The 13,307-nt window shown below is 42.1% G+C and overlaps 1 protein-coding gene across 2 annotated transcripts in view; it reads right to left on the bottom strand.

Annotated features, from left to right (window-relative positions):
• Positions 1-501: 501 nt before the first annotated feature.
• Positions 502-13,307, bottom strand: part of KIF4A (kinesin family member 4A) — a 102,167-nt gene continuing 89,361 nt past the window's right edge. The window contains exons 24-31 of one of the 2 annotated variants that reach the window (XM_006217673.4): positions 12,966-13,136; positions 12,459-12,566; positions 11,376-11,453; positions 10,921-11,019; positions 10,205-10,387; positions 3,302-3,418; positions 1,561-1,683; positions 502-1,286 (exon numbers count right to left, since the gene is read on the bottom strand). In XM_006217673.4, coding sequence (XP_006217735.1) covers positions 1,083-1,286; positions 1,561-1,683; positions 3,302-3,418; positions 10,205-10,387; positions 10,921-11,019; positions 11,376-11,453; positions 12,459-12,566; positions 12,966-13,136 — 1,083 coding nt within the window. In that variant the 3' untranslated portion in view covers positions 502-1,082. The remainder of the gene's footprint in view (positions 1,287-1,560; positions 1,684-3,301; positions 3,419-10,204; positions 10,388-10,920; positions 11,020-11,375; positions 11,454-12,458; positions 12,567-12,965; positions 13,137-13,307) is intronic. The other variant, XM_072956724.1, reaches the window with a different exon arrangement.

Genomic DNA, 13,307 nt, shown 5'->3' with positions numbered 1-13,307 from the left:
GAATGACCTCTAGAGGAATGGTCACACATTAGGAACTGCCGCTCTGGAGTCACAGAAGCAGCTCTGGTGTCAGATCTGGGTTCAAATCCTAGCTCTACGACACACTAACTTTGTGACTTTAGTGAAATGACTTAACTTCTTTGTATCTCAGTTTTCCTTGTCTACAAAATAAGAACATTATCCACCTCGAACTTTTTTTGTGAGGAGCAAATAAAATGGTGGCAATTGCATGGAGATGCTTAGTAAATATGGTGCCTTCCTCCTAAACTTGGAAGCCAGGCAGGCTCTATGGTGAAGGTCAGGCCACTGGCCTTGCTAGCATTGTCCTAATCTTGTGAGATAACACAGCAGGCACATGACTTCCCTTCAGGGGAAGAGTGCTGCTACAAGGCAGGGAGGCGTGGGTACTTGCACTGACTCTCCTTAATAGCTTTGCCAGGGGCCTAGGAACATTGACTGAAATTGTATTTCTCCTAGCATAGAAGAATCTTTCCAAACAGCAGATGGACCAAGATTTATTTATTTACTTAACATTAACATTTAAAAAGATTTCATTTACCTTAGCAACATGAAAAACAACTGAGGTTACTGTTAAAACACGTAAAACCCAGAGACATCAAGACAGAAAAGATTCCCAGCCCCATTCTGGAGGTGGGGTGAGGGATCTGGGCCAGGCCTCCCACCTGGGCCAGGCTCTGCCATTAAGCTGAGACAACCTACAGATAAGACAGACTCAGCCTCACCTCTACTGGGAGACAGCCTTAACTGCTCACAAGAAAGAGCTAGACTGTACTGGGGACTGGTTCCTAACGACTCATCAGGAAGGTCAGTTGGTTCTCTCTTCAGCAGGTAGCTTAGCACCCTTCTGGAGAAGACAGTAGTAGTCTGGGGCTGGGGGCTGGAGACGGAGTTGTCAACATCCAACAAAGATTCCCTCTTTTTCAGTGACACACCGACACACTGTTCCTTTTTTTCAACAGCAAGAAACCCGAAATCAAGAGGAGTCATTAAAAAACCCCTTCTAGGCTGCAACCTGAAAGCATCTCTCAAGCCAGACCGGGGCAGAGATGCTGAGTCCAACTTCAGTGGGTCTCTTCTTCAATGGGGGAGCACCCAGAGAAGAAGCTGGTGTTGCTAGCCAGAGCTCGTTTCTTTTTCTTCCCTGGAGCTTTATTTTCGTGGGATTCTGTTGCTACATATTTCGACTCTGAGAGGCCAAGGGAGGAAGCAGCTGGAGCCATCTTCTTTAACAGCACCTGCTCCACATCACATATCTCTTTCAGGATCTAGGGAGGACAGAGATAGGTATGACTTGATCTGGGGTAGGGACAGAAGAGGCTCAGCGAAGCCTACTCATGACAAATGCTTAGCACACTCCCAGTAGCGCAAGGTGACCTCCAGGATGGCTCTGTTGTAAAAACCAGACTCTGGCCTACACCTGATTCCAGTTCCCAGCAAGATGACTGTACCTTTGCCTCCTTTTCTCCCATGGCTCTGTCAGCTCTAATGCAGAGACGGATGCTCATACATTTGGAAACACGTGCCTTTTAGCCTACATACCTTGCTGTTGGGAGTGGCACAGACAGGGTTAAAGAAGCTCAACCCTGGGGTCACCTCTGTGGGATCCTCTAGTTTGAAGGAACCTTCAGAATCCTGAGTCCGCTCAACAGTGCCCAAGCTCTCCTGAGAAGCAAGCAGACAGGCATATTAGAAATTCCGGTACTAGGGTTACAAAATCAGTCTGTTCCCTTCAACCAGTGAGGTACCAGCCCAGAGGGTCGCATCAGTCAATCTAAGCAAGTCTTAGGGTGACCCTGAATGGGGAGGTTGCAATGCTCAAAGGCAGCCTCTGAAGGCAAAGGACTGGGTAGGAGAGTGGACAGGATACATCATGAGGCAAGGTTTAAAACAAGGCCAAGTGTTGGTCATTTCTTTGCTTAATCTCCACTTCAGAGTCTGCAATATCCTTTTTAGCATTTCTACAGGATGCTGCCTATGTTAGCCTTTCTTGCAAAGAAGGAAACTGAGGCCAAGAAAAAGAAGTTGGTTAGGTAACAAGTTGACTGTGGCAGAGCCTGGATTAGAATTATAGCCTGTTGTCATGGAAACAGAACTGGATCAAAAGTCAAGGAAGCCTGAGGTCTAATCTTACCTGTCATAACCAGATGTATACTATCAGGTGAGTCACTTAAGCTTACCTCTGGGCCTTAGTTTCCTTCTGTACAAAATGAAAGTACTGGACTAGGTCAGTGGTTTTACAACTGAAATTCTAAGAGGAAACTCAATATACAAAGATGTAAGGAGCAAGTTGCTTTGGTTGGCATGGGGTCAAACTAAATTGGGCCACATGCCTCCGCCCAGAAGCACTTCCATGGAGCCACTATAGGACTCTAGCACCCAAACTGAAAAAAACATGGGAATAGAGCCTATTTAAGGTCCTTCTACAATGCTACTTCTACAATTCTTAGCCTGACCTCTAGCTTGCCACTTTAGTCCTCTAATGATTATCAACCTTAGAAGTCTTTCAAATGGAAGACCCAGGGCAAAAGTGTTCCCACGTAGATGTTCAAGAAATGAATGGTGAACTCGTCTTGCTAGAATTACTATGTATCACACAGAGAGCAGTAGGAATGAGCTTTCGCCCTGGGCACAGGTAGGCCTAAGGCAAGTACGGGGATCCGGCCTGCTTGGCGCTGCCCTTCTCAGTATACATTTTGTTTCCCTGAGATTGCTATTCCTGGGAGCAATATAAGGAGAACAGCTACAAGTTGACTTGGCTCAATACAGTGACTGTTAGAAAGACCAAGTTCCTGTGGGTCTTTTCTAGAGCCATGGAATAGCTGGTTCCCACAGAAAAGGTCTAAGTAACTAGTATCTCAAGATATTAGAAGGACTCATTTCCTTCCTAGAAGCTGCTACCTCAGCACGTGGCCCTTACGGTTCCAGCTAAGCCTCTGGACTAGTTTGATCTTGCGTGTCTATGTGTGTGTAAATGCTTGCTTTCCTGTCTTTTGTTCCCGCCTTACAAACTGTATAGAAATTGTACAGCCAAGGCTGAGGGTGGGGAGCTGCGTTATCTGGGAATCTCCTGGGAAGGCCTGTGGTTTCTGAAGGGGTTGTGTGGACAGGCCAGCATTAAGGAAGACGGATTGAGAAGCGAAATGTCTTTTTCTGGTTGCAGAGGGAAGAAAGCTAGGAAGAGCTGCACAGGAGACTCCAGGTTTCAGGAAGGTAGAAGAAAAAGGCAGAAACTGGTGGGAGATCTGAAGGGATAGTGAGGGGACAGCAGCACCAATCCTACCTTGCCTTGCTGACGGTTCCTACACTTTGTGGGGTCACAGCTGCAGTCCACTCCACAGTCTGATTTTTGTCTCCTGCACCCACACTGCTTGTTCCCACACCAGCCCTTGCAGGAACACTGCAAAACAGGTTTGTAGAAAGACCCATTACTGAAAGAGTTAGAAGGCTAGTTTAAAGTACCTCCCCTTCATTTGCAAGCCATTCTGGAAAAAATGGAAAGTAATCATCAACTTTACCAAGCTTCCATCTCCTCAGTCATCTCTCTGTCTTTTTTTAATGGAGGTGCTGGGGATTGAATCCAGGACCTCGTGCATGCTAAGCATGCGCTCCACCACTAAGCGATATCCCTCCCCCTATCATTCCTCTCTTCTTAAGTGAAACAATGATCACCAAGAACCACCACAGGTTTTCTAAGAACAAGTCATGCCAGACATTTTGGATAGTATACTTGAAAGACAGATTGGAGGGATCTCATAACAACGCAGGGCAACTGACAAAGATTCTCATGACAATTTTGTGGAAGAACTGTGAGCTGGATGGTAGCAGAGATGGGTATATCTAAGGACTGAGTATAGTTACTCAGTATCTTTAGATCTGCCCAGCTGTACTTTCATCCAACTCACAGTTCTACAGTCTGTTTAGTGTCAGCCTGGGCTTTGCTCTCAGCAGTTTAATCATTAAACATTTTAATAAATCACTGATGATATGAAACAAAATCATTCACATTTGTATAGCACTTTGCAGTTTTCCAAGTACTTTCATATATAGAGATGCAAAATGTCATTTGAATCTCATAACCAGTCTACAAGGTAGGCATATTTATCAGTTGTAATGATGACACAAAGCTGGAAGGATGATTAATAAGTAAGATAACAGAATTGCAATTCAAAAATATTTTGATAGGCTGGAATTATGGGCTGAAAGTAGAAAAATAAGTTATAATGGGGATAAATGTAAGCCTGGCATTTAAGTTTCTCTTAAATCAGCCATATAAATATAACATAGGGGGGATCTGGCTTGAAAGTATTCTGTGCCAAAAGGGCCTGGTGATTTGAGGTATCAGCAAGAGTCATGAGTCAACAGTGTGAAATGGCTGTGAAAAAGCCAATCAGTCAGGCAGAAATTTGGAGTTGAGAAATCACAGGGAGTGACTGCTTCCCTATACCCTGGGTCTGTCAGACCCCATTTGAAATAATGTACCTTATTTTAGGGCACTCTAATTTTTTTAGGCACCTAAAAAGTAGAGACAATGAAAAAACCCCACTCACATCCCCAACTCTTCCTTGATGAGTAAAATACAGATATAACTGAAGCCTCCTGCCTTCCCTTTCCTGATCCCATTCACCTCCTTCCCTCCCAGGGGCAGTCTCTTGGATTAGGTGCTTATTATTCCCATGCAGGTCTTTTTCTACATATGAGCTTTTATTAAAAAATAAGAGATTATCTTACACATTTTGAAACTTAATATACATTTGAAACCTTACATATAAATTATACATTGATGTATGTAGCTCCTATTTCACTCTTTGACTCTATGAACATGCCACAATTTATCCATACTCCTCATAGGGCCATATTTCACACTTACCAACAAGGCTGCAGTAGTACTAGCTGACAGTAATGCGTTCCAGGCACCATTATAAGTGCTTTCCATGTATCAAGCCCATTTCATCAATAAGTATGTTTCCTTGCACACACATTCAGGAGTTCCCTGGGCATATATGTTTAACAAAGAGGACATTAAACAAAAAAGGGGCAGGTGACCAGCATTATAGGAAGTGATGTTATAAGTGGTGGAAGAAAGTGGGAAAGCTTGGCTTGGAACAATCACAGGTGGCAGAGCTCACAGAATGATGGATTAGAGTCAGTAGAGCCTCAGTGATGATCTAAAGCCTGATTTGATATATGAAGTCCCTCTCTAACATCCCTGGTCTTATCCAAAGCTCTATTTATCCTGAGGTGATAATAGTTTCCATGTAACTTCTGACCTCAGGACCCAATTCTGCCATCTGGAATAACATGGAATGAGTTTAACCCCACTTTCACAGCATAGCTGTTCAAACTCTGAGCATCATTTTCACTCCCCAGTCCCGTCCTGTCCAAATCCTCTCAAAACTAAATATATTTCTCTCCTTCAGTGATTTGCCACATGACATGGTTTCCAAGAATCCTCATCACCTTGGCTATACACCAATTTGTCCAAGTTCATCTTTAATGGTGACATCCAGAAATAAGCATAACTTTCTAAATGTGGTATGATCATCATGAAGCAGATTGACACAAACACCTCCCTTGTTATAAACTCAATAGTTCTGTTAATGAGTCCTAAAATCACAGTAGCTTTTTCCCCTTTTCCTTTCTTTGTGGATTTGTACCGCCTTTACAGTTCAATTCAAGCCCTCAAGTCTCTTTCATATGACAACCATTACCATTGTTCTGTGGTTGTGAAGGTAGAAGAAACCATTTAAACATCTTTTTCCCCCTAGATTATGAGAATAATATGTGTTACTTTACAAAATCTGAAAATAAAAAGCATGATTTTTAATATTTAATGGTTGTATAGAGTATTTCATCACGTGGCAATGTCAATTTACTAAACCAGTTCCCTAATGTTAGCTATTAAGACTGTTTTTAGAGAAATTGTTTGCCATTATAAATCATGTTACAGCAAATATCCTGGTACATAAATACGATCCAAATCCTACCATGAGTGACAAGGCCCTCCACACCTGCCCCTGACTACCCCTCTGACCTGACCTTGTACAACACTCTCCCACTTCTCAATACCCTCCAGCCCACTGGCCTTTTCAGCCGCTCCTTGATAAGCCAACCTCATTCCTGCCCCGAGGCCTTTGCCTTTACCGCTTCCATTTCCTGATTTTTCTCTCCTGACATTCTTCTGATTTTTTCCTGGCTTAGTCCTTCACTTTGTTCAGATCTCAGCTTAAGTATCTCCTCCTCAGAGAGTCCTCTCCCAAGCACTCTTCTAAAGTACTCTTTGACTATCCCATCATTGTCTACAACTTAACTATATTTTCTTTTTCTCTCTTATCACTATCTAAAATTATTTCGTTTTTCTGTTCACTATGTGTCTCTCTCCACAAGAATGTCTTCAGTTTCATGAGGCCAAGGATCTTACCTGTCTTGTTTATTGTATCCTCAGAACCTAGAAGCAGTGCCTGATACATAGTTTGGCGCTCAGAAAAGATTTGTAAATCTTTTTACATATCAGTGATTATTTCCTTAGTATAAGTTCCTATGTTTATAATAACTGGGCCAAAGAACAGGAACATTTTAAAGGCTTTTGATACATATTTCCAAGTTGCCTTCCAGAAAGATATACCAATTTACATTCCTAACAGCAATAGACTGGAATGCCCATCTTAGTCACCCTTGTCAACACTGGATATAATTAAAAAAAAACTTTGCTGCTTTGAATAAGACAGAACAAAAGACAGACTTCTATGACATGTCCTAGAGACATCTCACCAGGATGACACTGATCCATTGATTGCTATAAGCTGAGTATGGTCCTCTGATCATTTACACATTTCTCTGTATGCCTCAGAAACACTACATTACCCTGTTCACGTGTCTTTACTTTATTCAAAGGGATAATAAGATGAGAGTGGTACCTGAAGGGCTGTCATAAGGAAGAACTATAAGACTTACAGCCAAGACTCACTGAGATGATTTATAGGAAAGCATACTTTAGCTCAACAAGGAACAACTTTCTAACAGTTACTTGGAATACAATGGGCTGCCCTGTGCGACTGTGAGCTTCCCCCTACTAGACTGCTTGTTTTCAAGCAAGCAGAGGCTAGGTAAACAGCTGGTAGTAATGTTATAGAATAGTCATGACATACATGACAGATGTACTCACATGAATGCCATGTGCACTAGTTATAACTTCATCCTATTTGCTCACACCAGGACACAGATCAGAACAAGAGAAGAAGCAACACCTTGCCACAGACATAATCTCAATATGATGTATGTGGTATGTGTGTGTATGTGCGTACATGTGCTGTGTATCACAACTGCTAGCAACCCACCAGCATGTCCCAACACCATAATTGAGAACCACTATAATAGAGATTCTTTATATAGTGTGGGAAGTAGAGATGAAAGACCTCTGGGGTTCCTTTAAACCAGTGGTTCTCAACCCTGGCTGCACAGAAGAAATCTCTGGGGAGCTTTTCAAAAAGGTCAGGTCCTACCTCAGATCAATTGAATCAGAATATCTAGGGGTGGGGTCCCAAGCTCCCTGTGTTTAAAAAGCTCCCTTGGGATTCTAATGTGTAGCTGGGGTTGAGAATTATTTCTTTAGAGTCTGTAATTCTTTTAGCACTGATTTCAGTGTTGCATTATATCTCAGAATGACATGATCTGGTAAAAATTTTAACATAAAGAATACTAGGCTAGGAATTAGGAGACTTGGGCTCTAGTCTTATAGTGAATACTTGGCATGACCTTGGACAAGTCACTCCACCCAAATTCATCTCCATTCTTTCATTACTAGAGGCCAGAATACCTACTTCCTCTTTTCTGCCAAAGGGGACAAATGAGAATATTTGTAAAAATGCATACAGTGCTTTAATAACAACACCTGCATGATATTTTATCCTTCACAGGGTGCTTCTGCATATACTCCTTCTTTTAACTTCTCAGATACCATAACACCATATAAAGGTAGTATTACTAAAACCCATTTATTAAAAACAACAACAATAACAAAACCCCTTTATACAATTTTGACTGTTACTTTGACTTGGGGTATTAGTGCTAGAAGAGACCTTATATATCACTATTCCAGTCTCATCCTTTCATTACAGAAATAAGGCATCTGAAGCCCAGGGAAATCAAGCGACTTGCTTAAGGTCATCCAACTAAACAGTGGCAAAGCCAAGACTAGAACTCATGTCTACCTGGCTTCTAAGCTATCACTTTTTTCTTTACTATAGTGCATGGCATATCCCTCAGCATCTCCTTAATACATATAGGAAACACAGCTGAATGAGGAAACCTACTTTTTCAGCATTAGCTTTGGACAAGTCATCATTTGGTGCCTGCTGCAGTCTCCTTTGCAGATACCTAGTAATTAATACCAGCCCACTTCAACTGGGTTGAAGCAAGAATAATCAGGATGGCCTTCATGCAAAGCGTCAAGGGCTACAGCTGATGTGTCTATGAACAGTCTGATCAAAGGGCAGTCACAGCATCCATGTACTTCGAAGCTGCCGAAAGGGAGAAACTAGATTGTATGCCAACTTGCTCCCCTTAAAGTCAGTTCTATTCTCAAGTTAGAGAAATCAGGGAAAAAGCCTAGAAAAGAATCCTCTCAGTGTTTTAGACATAGGATTTATCACTGATAGCAAATATTATTTACTTGCAATTTTTGTTCTACTTCTCTATTTCCTTTCTAAGCTTAAAGCAACAGTGCTATTACACACACATACACACAGTGTGTGTGTATGATAAGCTTTCCTCGAGGACAAGTATACTAATATTTGCTTCCCATTTGGAAACTCCATCCCAGGGTCTTTAGGTCCTCTACCATTTGTTTCTGTGTGTACTTCTCACCTCTGCTTCCTATTACTTGGCTGAACTTTTTATCAACATTCAGCTTATGCCCTGCACTTCAACCATAGTAGACAGTCCATAAATGTTTGTTAAGTAAGTGAATGAATGTCAGACATGTTCTGCCCCATTTTCTCTCAGGGTCCCAACTCTGTCCTGCCACTGCCTCTACTACCAAGTCTTCACAATATCTTATTCATTGTGCCAGAAATGTTCTCCCAGTTGCTCCCAAGGCTGTATTTCTTTCTGTCTTATAACACAGCATGTCATCTCTTTCATGGCATGTTCTTAAAATATATCTACTTGGTTTGGCTTTATACTCACTCTTAAAACCCCCTCAGTCTAACTCTCTGAGAGGAATATGCTGAGGTTCTAGGATGTGCTCTTTTCTCCTTGCCTTGTTTTCCCGTTAGATTGTAAGATCTCTGAGGCTAAGGATGAGCTCTTAGTTCCACTAAGAGCACATGGTATGCTGCATTCCTGATGACCTTCCAAATGCTTAATGCCACCACAACTATCTATTCCTCATGACCTGCTTCTCTCTGGTGCTGTGGCTTTACAAGGCTCAGTACCCCTTGTAGTGTGCTATCAGCTAATGAAATCGAGTAACTTTCCAGGAATCCAACTAAGGTAATTTGTGAAGTGTTCTCTTTAAGTGGTATGTGGCTGTAGGGCACAGTTGGGATAGTGGTGAACTGTAGGTGCCTGGGAAGTTAATGTTTTAAAATAAAACATCTAGGTTGGATAATTATGTAGGACTATTATTGTGTAAGTAAATAAAGCATGCCTCAAAGTCAGATTAACTAACTAACTAGCCTTAACTTGGTGTGTTCCCACTCAGCTTCTGGTCTGTAATTTTTACTGACATGACTGTGATGTGGTAGAAACAAAATGGACTTGGAGTCAGAATATTTGGTTTCAAGTCTTGACTGCCACTTGGTTTTACGACATTAGGCAAGGTCATTTCCCTCCCGTGTGTCTCAGATCCATCTGTAAAATTCATTCAAATAATAGATACCTCACTGGATTTTTTCACGACAATGAAAAGAGGTAACATATGAGAATGGTTTATAAACTGTAAAGTGCTATAAAATGTGAAGGATTATTATGATCACACTGGAACCAGTTTCAATGAAATGGTGTAGAACACTACCACCTGTTTAGACTGGTAAGAACGTGAAGACATGAAGAGAGCCACCCTGTGCACCCAGGCAGCCCTCACAACTAGCCCCAGGGGCCGAGGTGTAGGGTCTGGGGCTACATTCCCACTTGCAGTGAAGATTAATGACTAGAATCCCTGGAAGAGAGGAGAGCTGCCTCCTACCCCTTGGATGTTCTTCTTGGACATCTTAACTAATTTGGTTGGCTTCCATTCCTCATCATCCCCATCACCACCATCACCATCACTGTCCTCAGGCTCATTCACAGAATGTTCTGAAGAATATTTTAGATCTTCAATGTCCATGGTTTGCTCCAGGAACTTTTCTTTAAAACGGGAAGGTTTTGGCTAAGAAAAAAAAATGTATGGGATGGTTATTGAATTAAAAACAACAATAACAACACATGGATCATATCTTCCCAAGTAGTTGCTGCCAGCTATATTCTCAGAGCAGAGATTTCAGACTCCCTCAAATATACCCCACTTGGCTTTACCAATCAGAAGAAATTCTGCTTTAGCCTTTGGCCTCACTGAGTCTTTGAAGGAATAGAAACTGAAGAGACAGAGGCTGAGCCATCTAAGGGAGGAGGGAGGGCCTCATGATATGATGAGTATCTTTTTGGATGGACAGCTGAACACTGTTCTTTTCTCAGGCTCCTCCTCCTCAGTTGTGTTACACAATGCCTGTACATGGCCAAAAGTCAGCCTCTTAGGGAGGGAGGATGCCGATTTTCCTCAAGATTTTCTCTGGGACTCTAAGGAAAATTGAGATGCTAGAATTTGGGAATTTTAACCTCAACCTCTTCTAAAAGGCGATTTTATTAGTACACTCACTCTAAATTTTGGCTATGCGAAGGTATCACAGGCAATGAGCAGTTTACCTTAGGTGGGATATATTCGAAAGAAGAGTCTGGAGATAGAAAAGTATCCTTAGGAAGATGAGATTTCCGTCTGCTGGCTACTTGGAGGAGGGTCAATTTCTATTTGAAAAGAAGAGACAAAGTGTATATTGCAGAGCAGCTTCTGGGAGTGTTTGTAGCTAAAACATAAAGATTCCTAAATTAGCTTAATTTTAAGCTGTAGCAAAGTGAGGCAGGGTAATAGTAAAGTAAGTTGAAGGACTCCCACTTTACCAGATCAGTATTAGATTCAGAAAAGAGCAAATTTAAAAATGTGTTTATACAATTTGAAATGCACATGACTATATTACATGGAAACTAGATGTAGACCTCATAAAATAGAGCCAAGTCATTATATTCAGGGTTGCTCCCGAGCACTGGCCTCAGTTACAACAGGGTCTCCCAGGGCTTATGAAATGGGTGGGAAGCCGTACTACCTGCTTCATGATTTCGTTCTCTCGGAGAAGCTGCTGATTTTGCTTACACACTCCCCACATCTTCTCAAGTTCTTCATCCTATTTCCAGATAGTGCAGTGATAGGTGGGGTTATTTTGGGCACTACATGTGGGTTACCAAACAACTCATAGAGATAAAAACACACTACTGCCAAGTTGCTGGCAGCAGATGGTTTTCGCACAGCAGGCATTGGCACCCAGAGAAATGCCTGATTCCCACCAATTTCTAGGTGTCCTGAATGCCGCCTCTAGTCCAACGCTCCCAAGCAGCCATGATAGCACTCGCAAAAGTCATGGGCTCTGCCCTACGTGCCTTTCTTATTCTTTTCTATTTTCTAGCCTCATATCCCTTCTTCACATCAGGATGCCTATAAAGAAACCCACACAGAGAGTTAGCTGTGTCTCTAAAGTCTACAGATGCTTTTTGTCCTTCTCAACGCAGATTTAGCAGTTTTTTGCTACTCTTATAAGACTGATGAAAATTCCTGGCACTTAAGACAATTGGATTCATGCATATGACATAGACCTTAACAAGTTTGGTTATATCTTCGATGGGAGGTGCCAAGGAAATCTTAGAGACTGGTGGTTCATGAAGAGATTCTAAGTTGGATAAAATAGTGCTCTAACATTCTACTAAAGGGTGTGGTGTTCCCAGCCTCTGGAAGAAATTCAGACCCCAGGCATTTTACAAATACATCAGGTCTCAACTCAGATCAGGCACAGGAAGGGACAGCTAAATGCCCCTAGGGTTCTACTGGATGATTTAATTTTCTCAACTCCTTACAGCTCAGGGCCGAGGCAAAGAACCAGGAGGCCTCAAAGTCTGGTATGGAATCTGTACTGTCTTCTCTGTACCCAAACGGAGGTTATTCTATGTCTAGCTAAATCCTAAGTATCCCGAAACTGATCAAATAGGGCTAATAAGGCAATAGATAGAGGCTGCCATTATAAATCTTTTTCAGTAGGTCATTATTCTTTTCTGCAAATACAATGGTCTAAACCAGACAGGACTCTCAGTCAGGCCTGTGGACCCCATCTCTGGAGACCTTTGCCTCATCACCATACCTGACACTTCAGGGTGTTCAGCAGCTGTTGCTCCTTTTCACTGACTGACTCCTCTAGATGCTTCTCTGCCATCTGGCTTTGCTGCAGCTGGCTGAGGAGGTACAGCACCTAGACAAAGAGACAACCCAATACTGCCAAAGGAGTAAGAGGAGAATGGAATTTTGGTTTAGCCCAAGTAGTGATCCAGATCATCCAGATCATTCTTCTGTGATTCCCAAGTAAATTGTTCTCTTTTGCTCTCATGGCTTGAAGTGGTAAGCACAGCCACAAATGTCATCAGCATGTTCATCTTGGTATTAAAGTTGGAGGCTAACAACCATTGTCACTGGTATATGTAAACTTAGACAAGTCATTTTTCTGTTTCTGGTTTCTTATTTGCAAAAATTGGAGAAGACTACATGGTCTTTTGAAGGAAACTTCATACCCTCCCCACTATTTTTTTTAAACTAACAACAAAAAGCAACGATGGTTTGTTTTTTGGCATAGCTTCTTGGCTTGCCAGTTTACCTTCTCTTGATGCTGTTGCTCCACTCTCACCAGCTCTGCCTGTAACTCTGTCTCCATTTCAGCAAAATGATTTCGTTCTTCAAACAGCATCTTCTGCATGTCAGCACAGCTGGCCTTGTTCTGTTTCAGGCTGCTTTCAAGCTTGCTGACCTGTATTTTGGAGGAGACCAGCTGGAAGGGATAAAAGATCAGTTTATTTGGAGAATGGCCACCTTTTCCCATTCATCAGGCAGGAAAATGTCAGCTTTCTCGAAATGGCCTGACAAAAGTTCTTTCATATCTAAGTTCATGTCACATGGATTCTACCATTGAACAGCAACAATACTATCCAAGCTGAGAGTT

Source organism: Vicugna pacos, chromosome X (assembly GCF_048564905.1).
Source record: "Vicugna pacos chromosome X, VicPac4, whole genome shotgun sequence".
In the NCBI taxonomy this organism is placed as follows: Eukaryota; Metazoa; Chordata; class Mammalia; order Artiodactyla; family Camelidae; genus Vicugna; species Vicugna pacos.
The sequence above is the reverse complement of the archived record's forward strand: the minus strand, read 5'-3'. Positions and strand labels throughout refer to the sequence as shown.